Source organism: Ischnura elegans, chromosome 12 (genome assembly GCF_921293095.1).
Source record: "Ischnura elegans chromosome 12, ioIscEleg1.1, whole genome shotgun sequence".
Classification (NCBI taxonomy): domain Eukaryota; kingdom Metazoa; phylum Arthropoda; class Insecta; order Odonata; family Coenagrionidae; genus Ischnura; species Ischnura elegans.
Window position 1 is genome coordinate 19,532,700 of NC_060257.1, and position 14,521 is coordinate 19,547,220.

At 36.0% G+C, this 14,521-nt stretch overlaps 2 protein-coding genes across 5 annotated transcripts in view; one reads left to right on the forward strand and one right to left on the reverse strand.

Annotated features, from left to right (window-relative positions):
- LOC124169195 (scavenger receptor class B member 1-like) overlaps window positions 1-6,070 on the forward strand; it is a 79,706-nt gene extending 73,636 nt beyond the window's left edge. For 3 of the 4 annotated variants that reach the window (XM_046547712.1, XM_046547710.1, XM_046547711.1), the window contains exons 7-10: window positions 824-1,262; window positions 2,040-2,158; window positions 4,018-4,143; window positions 4,925-6,065. In XM_046547712.1, the coding sequence (XP_046403668.1) occupies window positions 824-1,262; window positions 2,040-2,158; window positions 4,018-4,143; window positions 4,925-5,335 (1,095 nt within the window). In that variant the 3' untranslated portion in view covers window positions 5,336-6,065. Of the gene's footprint in view, window positions 1-823; window positions 1,263-2,039; window positions 2,159-4,017; window positions 4,144-4,924 lie in introns of all 4 variants that reach the window. The other variant, XM_046547709.1, reaches the window with a different exon arrangement.
- A 1,975-nt stretch (window positions 6,071-8,045) lies between these two features.
- On the reverse strand, window positions 8,046-14,495 carry LOC124168789 (NADH dehydrogenase [ubiquinone] iron-sulfur protein 4, mitochondrial). The gene is made up of 4 exons (XM_046547099.1): window positions 14,386-14,495; window positions 14,055-14,211; window positions 13,493-13,668; window positions 8,046-8,329 (listed from the first exon to the last, which is right to left on the reverse strand). The coding sequence occupies exons 1-4, from the start codon at window positions 14,454-14,456 to the stop codon at window positions 8,152-8,154; spliced, it is 582 nt and encodes a 193-aa protein (XP_046403055.1). The 5' UTR covers window positions 14,457-14,495; the 3' UTR covers window positions 8,046-8,151.
- Between the last annotated feature and the right edge of the window lie 26 nt (window positions 14,496-14,521).

Sequence of the window (14,521 nt, forward strand, 5' to 3'; positions counted from 1 at the left end):
TGACCACGGTACGGGAGGGACCATTTCCGCGAGTTGAAATTGCACCGAATGCTGTCACATGTAAACGGATTTCATACCAACTGTTGCAACCAACAGTGACACTGGCTCGCGCGAGAGCTCGCAAAACAACTCGCGTCCAACTCTCGGGAAAAATTGCATCTGTGAGTTTACACTATGCGACACCACTCGCGCAACTTATGTCGCAACTTTTCTCGCAGGTGTAAACCTAGCTTTAGAGTTTGATTTTTTAAATTACAAATGTTGCATTACATGAGGTAGATGTGGTCCTTCAGCATGATTAATGTAGCCTTAAATATTAAAATGATATTATTTTACTCTTAAGAATTTGTGCTAGTGGATACAACACCGAGCTTAAATTTTTTAAATCTCTATTTCTCTTTGATATGATTTTTTTACTAGAAATAAATTATAGATGTATTTCTTTTTCTATAAAATTGTGATAAAGAATTATGGTATATTCTCATTTTGGGATGCTAACGCTCAGTTTGATTCTTATTTATTTTTTTTATGGTCCATTTCATTTTTGTAGAGTATTTTAAATCACAATTACCAAGAGTTCTAAATATTATGATACCTATATTAAGGATTGAAGGTTTCCAGTTAAATATTTGCAACCTTAAGATAGTTCAAAAATGTAAAGAATCGACTGAATAAACATTGCTTTTCAAAATTTAAAAAATATTATTATTTACATTCCATGTATGTATGTATATGAGTTTTTATATCTGGCATGAATACGTATTTCTGTATTCTTCAAAATTCCCCAAATTATAGTAACTTAGATGTATGTGGTATTTTTCAGCTGTATGCCATGGATTCTCACAATATAACCATTAACGATGGAAGTGTACATCCTGACAACAGATACAAGATAAAGAAGGTTAATGGTGCAGGAAATCTTGGCAAATGGGCATGGGCTAATGATCCTAAACCCGATGAAGTGGAACTTTATGAGGCTTGTAAAACAAGAGATTCAGTTGTGGGAACATATGATGGAATTTTGTACCCACAAAATCTCGGCAGAGATTCCTTAATCAGTGTGTACCGTGATGCATTTTGCCGTCCAATGGTACTTGAGTACCTGAAAGATGTGACAATCGGCAGAGACCTACCCGCTCTGCGATTTCAACCTCTGCCGGGATTTTTGAACAGCAGCCATCCTGAGAACTCTTGCCTTTGCAAGAAAGATAAAGACAAGTGCTTACCTGATGGGCTCTCAGATATGTCACCTTGTTATTTTGGTAAGCACGCCTACTCTTAGTAGAAATTTATTTTTACACGTTTAAGTGCCCTTCTTTATTTATTTTTTGGCAAGTATATATTTAACGGGGATCTGCTCTCTCTCTATGGAACAGCTTCATTTCAGTTTCAGTTGTGGAACAGTTTCATTTTTAATGACATTTAAACGATGTGGTTCTCCAGTCACTTTTCTTATTTTCCTTGCACAATTTTATTTGTTTAGTACACATAATAAAGGGGTCAGTACTTAACCCATGCTTTCTCCCATCCACACTCCTCAGCCACCTTCCCACAGTTGGTATGACTTTTTGAAAGCCTTTTTTATACCCCTTCACAATTTCCTCACATGAAACATATTTCACCAATTATCCTTACTATGTTACAATTTTTTCTTGTTTTCTAGTTAGTAGTGAAGCGTTAATTTTTCCAATTCCATAATGTTATGCATCAGAAGAAAGCTGTAGTCCCCAGTTAGGAGTATATATAGTATCATCCCATCTCATTACCTTTTAAAAATATTCTCTTTGAACTGGGGATTATCAAAATTTAATGCAATGGAATCACGTACCCTTCATTTTGAATTTTCATTTCCCTGTGTAATTCTCAGATTGTATGTGGCCATTATTTATCATTTTAGAATAAAACTTAATTTGCACTATACCTCTAGCTTAGTCAAAAGGCATTCCTTTAGATCTCATAAATGTAAGATTTCCTCTTATCACCTTTTTCTGTTATTTTCCATCAATAAAAAATTGTTTTTTTCTTTTTAACTATTTTAGGCATTCCCATTGCTGTATCATTTCCTCACATGTACCGAACACATCCCAAACTACGAGAGGACATACTCGGTATGTTTCCTGATAAGGAAAAGCATACATCATACGTGGATATTCAGCCTGTAAGAAAATTTATCCTTTTAGAATAAATAAATTCTCAATTAGCTACTATAGTTTTAATAGTAAAATCTACTCTCTTGTAATCAGCCACAGTGTGGAAAACAATTTAATAGAGCCTGTCCTGCCTTTTGTCGGAGCAGTCATAGTAGGCAGAAGGATAATCGCCTGTACAAGAGCATACACTGTCCCAGTCCCTGAACCTTACTCATGGTCTCATAGGTCGAGCCTGGTACTATGCCACCTGATTTATTTAAGATGGAACTTAGACATCCGAGACAAAAGCTGCAACTGGCACAAATGCTTAACCCTTCAGTGAAGTACTACTGTACTCCAAATCTTCACATCCCTGACAAATATATTCATTTACCTGACTTTTCACGCTCTCTTTTATGACGTAACATTTTTGAAGATTGAAGAGTAAAATACAAAATTCTTAAAGTATATTTGAAATTGCTATAAACTTCATTTCTTAACAAAATATTTTTATGAAAACATTGATTTGTAAACTGAATTTCAGTCTAGTTAGAATCAAAATATGCTGTCGAGTTTTAACTGACTCATCAAACAAAAAGTTTTTAATGTGAAAAAATAAAGAATAGTCACTTCATTTACCCAGATAACTATATTACAGTAAAAAAAGGAACTTGTTTGCTCTGAAATAGCTAAAGGAAACTTGAAGTTTGCCTTCGAAAAACCCAACCTTTCCAGGCCAAAGAAAGGAGTCCTCAGCCAGTTACATTTGAATGGTCCTTTTGACTCCCTCTTTCCCTCTGTACCATAGATGAGATTCCCTGACTTTTCAATGAGTACCCTGACCTCTAACAATCCTGGCATCAGGAGTGGAAAATAAAGGGAGGGGTCACAGTGATCTTGACCCCCCAAATTTTAATTTTTATTAGTTTAACAGTTTTTGTATTCTTAAATGTCTAAAATTGTTCTATTTCATCTGTAGACATATTTAGGGTGGCACAGGGGTGCGTACCCCCCCCCCCCCTAGACGCTTTAAAAATATAAAAGACCCCCCTGTCAGACCCCGCCCGACAGAAGGTTAAGAATAAAATGAAATTTTAGGCTCCAAAATGCCTAAAAAATTGGTAGTTAAAAAATTTTACGTGAAGGAACGCTTCTCTCTCCCTGGGGTAATTCTATGCACCGACAACTCAGGTGATGACCCCCTCCAGTGATGTAATGGCAAAATTAGCAGTGCCGGAGCGCACTTTCCTTTACTTTTTTAGAAGTGAAATATTACTCTGTTTGTTTTTTGTTACAAGTTATTATTTCGAGTTTTTTTGTTATTTCTTACAGTTATTTTGTTATTTTTTACAGTTTACAAGTTATTGTTTACAATTTTTTGTTTTGGTTATGAACGTATATATCAGGTATTTTGGGGCAACAAAATTGCCGAAATGTTATTTGACTATTAGGTCTTTTGTTAACCAGTACCGGAATGTCGTTCCAGCACCATGACACCACTGGATCCCCCCCCCAAATTTGATGCTGAATCCACCCCTGCCTGGCATGACACCAAGTGGCCTCATGTGAGGGGGCACTGGCAGTTCAAAGGAGCTTAGTCATGATGTCATGTCTCCCTTATTCCTGTAACAGCAGTTTTATACTGGGCACATCATTGCACAATCTGACATAATATGTACGAAGGTGCAGTCAAAATTGCTTTGCCTACAGCGGTGAATTGCTAAAAGGCATGTAAGATGTGGAAATAAGATGAGAATTTCCAAGCTTGCATTCTTGCAATTTCAACAAATTTTTTCAGTGCTAACCTGCACAATGACATGCTCCTTGTAAAACGGCCTTTAGGAATTCAATTTTATAATATTCTCCATTTCTTATCTTTTCATTTTAGATAGCTGGAATACCTCTGCAAACACATTCTAGAATTCAGCTCAATTTGATTGTGCGGGATACCAGTCGCGTACAGAAAGCAGCTCCATTTAAAAATCTTGTCATTCCAATCATATGGACTGATTTGGTGAGTAATAGTCTTTTTAGGTAATTTTTCTAGCTTTTGTGGCCCCAGTTTAAAATGAGTTCAGTGTGATAAGCATGTTGTGGTGGTTGGTAAACATGTATATTTAAGGTTTTTAAACAAGAATCCATGGATTTGTTCTGTGTCTCCCTCCTTGGGTAAAAAGTAACTTAATTGATTAACATTCACAGGCTCACAGTAAATTTTGGAGATCTTGGTTTGTAGTTAGTTTAAGGCATATGATAATTCCTCAAAGGCATTTTTAGCATTTAAAAGAAATTAATTCAGGTGATTTAAGAATACAATGTTACAGTTAGAAATGTTATTTTTAGTCCTATAGTCTTTATCATGTTGGTTTTCTACTGTCACAATATTCCGTAATACCCATGGAAGTAATTCCGAAGGTCAACCACGTATCTTTATAATAGGTTTTTTTAACCTTATAAATTTTTTGAAGTATTAGTTCCCATTTGAATAGAAAACTAAAATATTAATGTTACTTGTTCATAGACTTCAGATATACTCTTGATGGATTTTTAAAAAATATCAAAAAACATTAAATTCATTCATGACAGTAAATACAACATTTTATACACTGGTGCATGTCCTGATATTTAATTCTTTGGGAGGAAACTAGAGTAAAATACATTAGAGGATAAGATTCAATTCTATTATATGCCTACGCATTTAGTTCACTTAAACTGTGATAATATGAGGAATTAGCTTCTCGAAAGAACTAGTTTTTTATGCTTTGGAATTGATTTTAAATTTCTTCTATTTTCAGGGTGTCGATGAATTGCCACCTTCACTATTATCTCTGGTCCATCTACTTGTGGTTGTTGCCCCTATTCTTCAGCAAGTAGCTATTTACGGACTTTCCTCCATTGGGACTGTGATGATGATAGCTTCATTTTATGTGCATTTCTGTTTGTGGCTAAAGGAAAGGAGCCAAGTTGATGCTCATCATCCTTCAACCAAGTGGACCCAAATGGTATCAGTAGCATCTTGTGGAACACTTTCAAAATACATTCCTGTGGAGGGGATTCATTTTACTGCAGGAACATTGAAGAATAATAAACTTCAAGAAAAAATTGAATCATATATTTCGGATGATTACAGCCGACTAAGTGATGATAATACCCCTGGTCCTCCTCTCTTAACAGAAACTGAGTGTTTGGCCAAAGTCGTTGTATGAAATTGATGCAGTCAATTATTTGTATTTGGCTTTCATAAAGCTGTGCCATATTAATCTTTGTATAAATATCTGTCTGGCTGTTAACAGCTAATGGTTTCTGGCAACATTTGGTGGAAATGCATCATGTACCCATAAGAACAAAATAATATATTTTTCACAAAGCTTGGCTTCATTTTATTTTATGATTTATATTCATGAGAAATTTTTCTTTATCCTGTTTGATCCCATCCTTTAAACTTGCAGTATCATACCCCCACATAACCCTCAATATTTCATGTTTCATTTGATGTTTGTATCAACTTCTCCAAAGCCTTCTACATAGTTTACCACTACTGATTAATTAACCACAACATTGTTGCGACATCCATGTAAGTCTCATACCCTTAATTTAGCTTCCTCAGTTCCATCATCAGAATGTATTAATCAGTGGCAAGTCATCCTATTACCAAACAATTGAGTCAAGTGTACCACAGGGTAGCTTGCTGAGGCCCCTTCTGTTTTTTGTATATTAGGATGATATTTCTGACAGCATTATCCTCTCTTGCCAGCATTATTCTGATGTGTGAGGCTTAAAAAAAAAAAAAATTAACAGACAGGTGGCCCCTAACTCACTTTCCCTTCAATCTGCCATGAATTCTGTATCCAACTATTGCTCATTTAACCTTTTGCCTTAATAACGTAAATATACATTCGAACATATAAGCTGCAGATGAAAGATATAAAATTCACATCGATTTTATATTGCTTATTACAGTGGTGTAACTATGGGTGGGGATGAGGGTGATAGATCCCCTCAAAGCCTCAGAGAAATAAAAATAATATTCAAAACTATTGTCAAGTTTTGACTTATAGTAAATTTTAACGTAACCTTTTAATTAAACCCAAATTTTAAGTGCTAAAATTATGTAAAATGTATTTGCAGGAATGTAATTTTTCCAAAATTTTTCTAAAAGGGGGGTTGGGTGGGAGGTCGCCCTTCCGCCAACCCCTCTCATCCCCCCCAGAGCATATTGCTAGTTACACCACTGGCTTATTATATATTATTTGCATAGCTAAGGAGTGGCTAACAGTTTCTATGACTTATGAAAAGTCTACATAGCAAACATCGAGTTGTGAGTTCAATTCAAAAGAGTTGATGATTTGGTGGTGCAGTATTGCAAGATTAGAGGGACACAACCTGCAGGGAAAGAAACTGTACTGATTGCACATAGAAATATGTGTGGCGAATGGAGAAAATGGCTGTGTATGATATGCTAATGCATAGCATTGAGGTAAATGGTTTTGCATTACATATTTCCAATAAAGTTTCATGCTAAGAATATTGTTTCTAGTTGCACTTAAATTTCATAGAGGTAACTGAGAGCATTATTTGAGGAATGAGAATTAACAGCAAGAAATTACCAATTTTATGGTATGATTCCTACCCAAACCCCATATTTTCCAGGTATTGTGTAGTTTTATGGGGAAACACAAGTGCTGCTGCTAGGGCATTCTCTATGCAAAAAAGAGCTTTGAAAGTTATGGCAAATGTGTCCATCAGGTCTCCTGGAAAGCCATTATTTCTAAAATATAATACAATTACACTACCAAGTATGTATATTTTTTACTGTGCATTATTTGTAAAAAAGAACCCTACCTTATTTTTACCAAACTCCTCGGTTCATGATTATCTGACCCGTGGAAGTGAAAATATACATATCTTACAACAATTATGTGCCAAAAGAGGTCCACATCACTCTGCCTCGCTTATTTTTAACAAATTGCCTATGAGTATAAAACATATTTCAAATATTAATGTTTTTAAGACAGAATTTAAAAAATTTCTACAGCCTAAGGGTTATTAAAATGTAAATGAATTTTTGTCTGATAGTTTATGACAACATGTATGTTTTGATGTCCTCCCTGACAATTTTCTATGTCGCATGTATGATCTACTGAACAATAAAGATATTATATTATTATTATTATATTATATGATGGAAATATCAGTCCGTAGACAGTGATGTTGATAAGACACCATATGTCAGGGATTAAGTCATTGGCGGCAAGGAAAAAAACTAGTATTTTATTACTTTATGATCAGCATAGAGATAAATGTGCAGATATAGAAAAGACTTTTTTCCTTACCACTATAATTTTTTTATAAGCGTAAAATAAGCTTCTGCATGACCATACAGTGACTGCCTATGTATGTGAATATTTAAATCCTATTCGGGGAAGTTACTATTTTTTTAGCAATAGAAATGTTTTCCAGAGATTCCTGATGTTATCATCTCAGTATATACCTAGGAAAATTACACTATTTGTAAAGTGTAGCCAAATTAAATATAGTTAACCATCATTCACGTCTTCAATCAGAAATGTTTTCAGCTCTGATTTGTCTCTAAATAAATCAGACCACCAAGGCCACTAAATGATATGAGATTTGTTTACGTAGAATGATGGATTTGGGTCACAAAACAAAAGCGAATTAAAACAAAAGAATTTCGATTATACCTTCTTAAACTATTATTTTTATCACTTCAAATTGGTGATACCAAGAGTAATTTTCAATAACATATGTTAAAAATAAAAATAACACGTGTATACAAGCAAAAACGCGAAGATAAATCCAGAAATAAATTTCAAAATTTTTTCAGACATACATTTGAAATTTTAGGTGTGAAAAGGTTTGACCTAAAAAATTGAACAAAATAATGTGCCATAAAAATGCCTTATCAGTCAACAATTTGCCAATTTGTAACTTTATTGGGACTCTAATTTAAATACAATGAATTGAAGTATGTACAGACTATATTCCCTTGAAACAAAATCTCTTATTTCGTACTAACTCTGGTTCTTCGGTTCCAGGAAAAGTTGACAGCGTATGACTTCACTCTTGGCGCCTTTTCTACTGGCTCCTCAACAAACCACCTCCAACCATTTTTATCACAGAAATCAATGGCCTCTTCCTTGCTGCCAAAACTGACCTTCATGTTTGACAGTGGGTCACCACTGAAATTAATTGAAAAATAATATCAATTTCATATAACAAAAGAAACTACACCATCAGAAAAATCTGTGGTTACACCTAGATAAAAAACTAACAATATGGGGAAAAAAGTCAAGCTTATAGATGATAATAATGTACATGTATTAACTAGGAATGTGCGAGTACTCGAAAATTCTAGTTGAGTAGTTGGTACTCGACTCGAGTGATTCGAGTAGCATTACAATGTCGAGTCGAGTTGAGTAGTTTCGGTTACAGAGCTGTTGAGGCCATTAAGTTTAGAAATCTGCCAACAGGAAGTGCTATCATGAAACATTATTACAATGGTGCAAATGCTTTTATTCAGGGCTGTTTCTGGCAGTTTGGATGCATATATATTAATTAAATTGAGCACATATTACTACAGGTTAATTTATTTCAATAGTAATGATGGAAAATTCAAGATACCTTGATTTTCATTCATCTCCTAATACTGGCACAATTACCATCAACATTCCTTGTTGTGAGTGCCTTAAAGGTGTGTTTCACATAATGGCCACCAGCACCTGTGGCGCACAGGGACTGGGCAGAGTGAGTCGTGAGCAGTCGTAGTCACCGCTCAGTACGTCACGGTCACATTACGTTGTAAGACTGAGTATGTAATATGTCTTATGTGTTAATAAATTAGACTTCGTTGAAAGTCTGTGATTGATTTAACGAGTGATTAGATTAAATCACAACATTTCTCATCATCTTTTTCTTTTTATATCAAGCTAAGCATTCAGTAAAGAATATTCACAAAGGGATTTGAAAATGAGAATAAGTTGTGGCATATATAGTATGATATTGCCAGCTTCAGAAATGACCAAACTCGACTCGACTCAATACTCGCAAACAGTTTTCAACTCGACTCGAGATTGAAAAGCACTACTCGCACATCCCCAATATTAACCCATGACATTTCACATACAAGTTTAAAGAAATATGTAATTTGGTATATGAAAAAGAATCTCTGCGTGTTGAAGCCATGCATGATTGATTAAACCAACTCAAACTATGGAATTTTATGTTGTCTTTATTTCTCACATTTCAGAAGGAGAGGGGACGACAACCCCTTGCCCCCACCCAGACTTGTGGCAGGGGTGGGAGGGAGAGAGTTTAAGAACCTTTTTCATATATTTCTCTTTCTATTTATTTCAGTATCACTCTAGTACAAAGAACTCCTTTTGCCTGTAAGTGTTCAAATAAAAAATAGTAAGGCATATTTGCCCCCTAGTGGCAAATATGACTGCATTAAACCCAGAAGGAGTAATCGGGTAAGGAAGCCAAAACAAGTTTTTGACTTATTAACAAGAAGTTATTTATGTTTTTTTATTTTTCTATACATATTATGTTTGTAGTGTGTCACTCTATCTGTGCCGAACGTAAACTTCATGGCCTCCTTTCATGCACCTGTAATGGTGAGTGTTGAGAGTAGCATGAAGTGAATTCACGGATTGGAGTCAAAGTGGTCCACTTGCATTGAATGCAAAAATAAACTGTAGTCCACCGACGGAAGATGCTTGGGCAACACATGTTCACCACATCACGGTGGCAGCAAGGAAATTCATGGCTGGAGTCAAATTGGTCCGCTGGCATTGAATGCAAACAAAAAATTCTCACCCCTAGTTAACACGGTGCATACTGGGGTATTTAAATTCCTAGAAATGCCGATTTGGAAATATGTGCCTATTAGGGCGTAATGCCTTTGGTTTAAACATGGTTAAAAAGCTAATGTTTAGAATATAACTTTACCCAATCAAACGCTATGATGCAACAATTCATTATGAATAACGAACAACAACTGAAAACGTACTAACGATTACATATTGTACGCTTTAAAATTGTTTAGGTTGACGCGCCTAAATGACGAGAATCTTCGTCGTCTGTCCGGAACGTTCGGGAAAAAATTACGAGAATTCTCGCCATCCGTACGCAACATGTTAAACGTCGCGCGGCAAGTAAACTTGTGCTTGCGTGACATGATGCATGCTTTCTAAAACATATTGTGTAGTTTGCGTTCGACTCAGAATCTCTTCATGCACATTTTAGACTTGGTCCCAGTGCTGTGGATCAACATTGCTTATTACTTATTGTATGCATTGTATTCGTGGAGTGGGAGAAAGTGATTTGAATCTTTTTTCCATTGGAACAAGTTTTTATCTGTCTTCCGCGTGAACTGTTTTGACTCTGAATTAAAAATCATTTGAAATACTTTTCCTCATTTATTGATTTGAAAGTGTTTTCTACAAGTGCATGAATTGAAGAATTGACAATGCAAAAATTAATTTGATACTCTCTTGAAATGAGTATGATGCAGAAACCATCCACACAAAGGCTTCATAGTTGCACTAAATCGAACATTAATTTTTCTGAGGTTTCAATAAGTAAATTTATTTCAAAATCATAACCAAAGTCAAAATAATGGCATAAATTAGGAAACATGGACATAGCTGCCTTACAAATAATTCAAAGGTAATGTTTACTCATATGAAAATAAAATTTACTGTACATCTTCCGAATTTTGCATTGACATTATTTCACCTATTGGAATTCATTATCACCAACAACGGCAAATGAAGTGAGCATGCAATTTAAAGCAGCTATTCTGGCTTACGCAAAATCCTTACTTCCCATTAAAAAAATACAATGGGCATGGTGCTGCCACCTACCTAGCAAAGATATCCATCAAATACAACAATGCCGATACAGATATTATGTTTATGTGCATGTGGTTGCCTGGATCAGTGGTGCAGCGAGGGAAGGATTTTGGGGGTTAAAACCCCTCCCCAGAGCTCAGAGAAATTTTTAAGTTTCATCCATTTTACTTAATTGGATTGATATTACTAACTGAATAGTGTAAGGATTGATTAAATACCACTCAGAAAGCCATAAAACTCAACATTTTGAACCGTTTACCTAATTCCGCAATTTATTAATCTCGCACCTACCACTTATCCTGGTGGGTATTCTATGCCCCCACACACCCCAGTATTAGTTACACCTAAACCCCCCCCCCCCCAGCCTTAATTCCTAGCTGTGCCCCTGGTCTGGATTGTGGTTGTTAAGTTGTTGGTTGAGGAAAAGGCATTTATTAATATGAGTCTTATTCAACCCTTTCGAGACGGCGGAGTTTTCGACTTAGCATGACTGCTATACTGAGCCCCAAGAGACTCTTCTTTCTCGTGGTACGGAGCATTTTTGGAGGGCATTCGTTAAGAAGGGTCTCGCTGAACCTTTTTCGACCCCTCCACGCAGGGACTTTGCATTATCTCGGACTCCAAGAGTAGTTGTGCTCCCTCCTTTCCGGGTTTACGACCATACCTGCGGCATTGGTTCGCGGTCAACTTATGTATTGCTCATACGTATTTAGCGAATGGATAATTGTTGCTTGCACGTAAATTACAGACTTTGAATTGAATTTTTCATTTTTATTTGAGCATTGTCAAATTTTAAACGAATTTCTAAGGCCATTATTAACGCATTTAACGCAGCAACAATTTCCATATTGATGTTTATACATAACTCGAGATATAAGTTAATATTTATCGTAGAATTTCGTTTAAAAATTGTCAATGATGCTCAAAAGACAAATAATTCAATTCTTAGTGTATATTTCTTGAGAAATGAACAAATATTTATTTCGAAAATTGACTGTATAAACAATTGAATGACCGCTGTCCCGTACCGCTGAGAGGGGTTCTAAAAGACGAAGGGTCCGGGTACCTGCTCCCGGATTCCGAGGGTTAATCCTAAACCCCGAAGCGTTGGGTCCCGAGACAAAGACGTCGTAAACCCACGACCGTCCTAAAAGGGGGGGAGCTAGAAAACTTATTTATACGGTTTTCGATCTCCTGGCCGGGTAAATCTCACACGTATATATACGCCCGTCGTCTCCCGGGTCAGGAAACGTCCACACGTATATGTACGTGTACAGTAGGGAAAAGGTTAACCTGTGCTAAATCCCCTGATTTCATCTGTTAATTCTATGTTTACATGAATATTTCTTTAGTAGTTGGAATTCCGCAATTGAGATTTTGAGTATATCCTACCAAAGTAGATGAATATGTATTTTAATTGTAAAAAAAGAGCCTTTGTTATTTTATTGTGATGGGAGACTTGCGTTTAGTAAATTTTAAGGTAAGTTTTAATTACTCCCTTTCCACTTTGCAGAGTATGCATCCAGATTGAAGACCGAGATCCAATATGAGAAGGTAGGAACGTTGGGTGAGTACAGCTAATATCTGTGAAGCTTAGAATTAATGGAAATGACTCATATCAGAGGATCGTAGGAGGTTAGAATCGAGTCATATATGAGATTCAATTCGGTAAGGAGGAAATCAGATTCAAATAAGCTAAAATGAGGAAACCAGATTCAAATCTGTAGGATGGTGGAAACCAGTTTCAAACCACCCAAACCAGGAAATGAGTAGGAAAACAGCCGCCGTATTGGACCTTTCCAACTGCTTTCCAGCTGTTTCAAATTTCAAAATGGATTCAGAGGAAGAGGAAATGCAGTGCATCAAACCTGTTGGAAATTAGTGTCATATCTGATGGAAATCAGTTTCTTTCCTGGGAAGTAATAAAGATGGCTGTGCTGAGAAAGAACCTTGGTTGTTTCATGAGTTTTTACTCAAAGTTGAGGTGACTTCACAAGAAGCCTCGCGAGAGTTAAAGTTAACAACGAGAGGTACAGCGATAAAATACATATGTCAGATCGTAACTCAAGCCCTAACATCATTGCTCAATATGCTGAGATATTCCTAATGCAAGACTTCAACATGAATCGGTTCTTGGAGATTCTCATTTACAATACATTTTTAGACAACTGAAATTGGGTGATATTAAATAATATAAAGCTGCAAATTTACATAGTATATTTGTAAAGGAGACAGCTACCTCATGCTTATCCTGTGCCTTTTCCCCAAGTGATCAAACTGACCCCAAGAAGCAAGTTAGTCAATAAAAATTGTAAAAATATTAAGCAACTACTTATATGAGCTTTAACCAAGACGGTATGGCTCATTATCACTGCCCTTTCCCAATTTACTAAGGTTATAATTGAAAGAATTTCATTCATGACAAACTTAGTCCACAGGCAACACCAAAATTATTATGAAGTAACACGAAATTCATAAGAAATTACTTACGAGGATGACCATCCCATTAAGGGATTTTCCCATCTTTCCCGGGTCTCAAATTCCATTTCCCAATTAAGAGTGTTGTCAGTTCCAGATTGCATAGCATTCTTTGCTGGTTTATAGATCCTGACAAACCTATTTTTTATGTGCTCCTCCGGTACTCCAGTTATTTCCTTAACGTCCGGCTGAAATCATATCACCTACTATTAGTCAAACTATTCATTAAAACATTGAGCGTTGCCCTGAATGAGAGGCCATAAGGAGAGAGAATACTCAAATCTCACATTATTAACTGGCAGTCTTTTCATACAAGTTTGGTTGACTTCTTGAAAAACTTAAATATATCTTTACTAAGTCTTGCATTTAATATTCCAGTAGCATTGGTCTTACTGCCTCAGTATAATATGAAAATTAAAGGACTCAGCATTTACTATGAGTAAGTGGATACAGAATTGTGAATTGGGCAGCTTAGGCTATATCCAACCATGAGCACCTAGCTATTCAAGGAGAAGTAACAGCACAGAAAATATAAATATTCCTAAGGCTATTAGGAGATATAAGGGTGAATTACCGGAGTGTCAATGGTAATTAGGCCCGACATTCGTTTCTGGTGAGAAGTTTCATCTTTGCTCATAACAATAGCTTGCGAATCCAGCATTGGGGCTTCTTTAACCTTTCCAGCATCATCAGAAACAGCAAGTTTCACTCCAGAGGTACTTAGTGACAACCTAAAAACAACATTTAAGCATAAGTGGTCAGATTAACTGAACAGAAGCAGGAAAAGCAGACGATAATCAAGAAGCCAAAGAGGGCTGGATTTCGGTAACTATAACCAAACGGTAGTATAAAAAAAACTAGCTACAGGCTTAAATAGTTTTCAAGTCATAAATATTTTTACCCACCTCGGAATTACATACGGTTTCATCACAGGGAGCAACTTCTTAGCGAAATTAACGGTCGCCATACTTGCCATTTTGCCCAAAACAAACTCGACTCTCGACCTAAATCAACGTCGACCTATCGCATTTAGTCGATCCT

Bases quoted from the DNA above. Each gene is read 5' to 3' on its own strand.
- LOC124168789 (XM_046547099.1), bottom strand. From the start codon at position 14,456: ATGGCAAGTATGGCGACCGTTAATTTCGCTAAGAAGTTGCTCCCTGTG. The intron at 14,212-14,385 runs GTGGGTAAAAAT...TGTTGTTTTTAG, and splicing joins AAACCGTATGTAATTCCGAG to GTTGTCACTAAGTACCTCTG. The intron at 8,330-13,492 runs GTAAGTAATTTC...AATTAATTTCAG, and splicing joins TTAATGGGATGGTCATCCTC to TGGTGACCCACTGTCAAACA.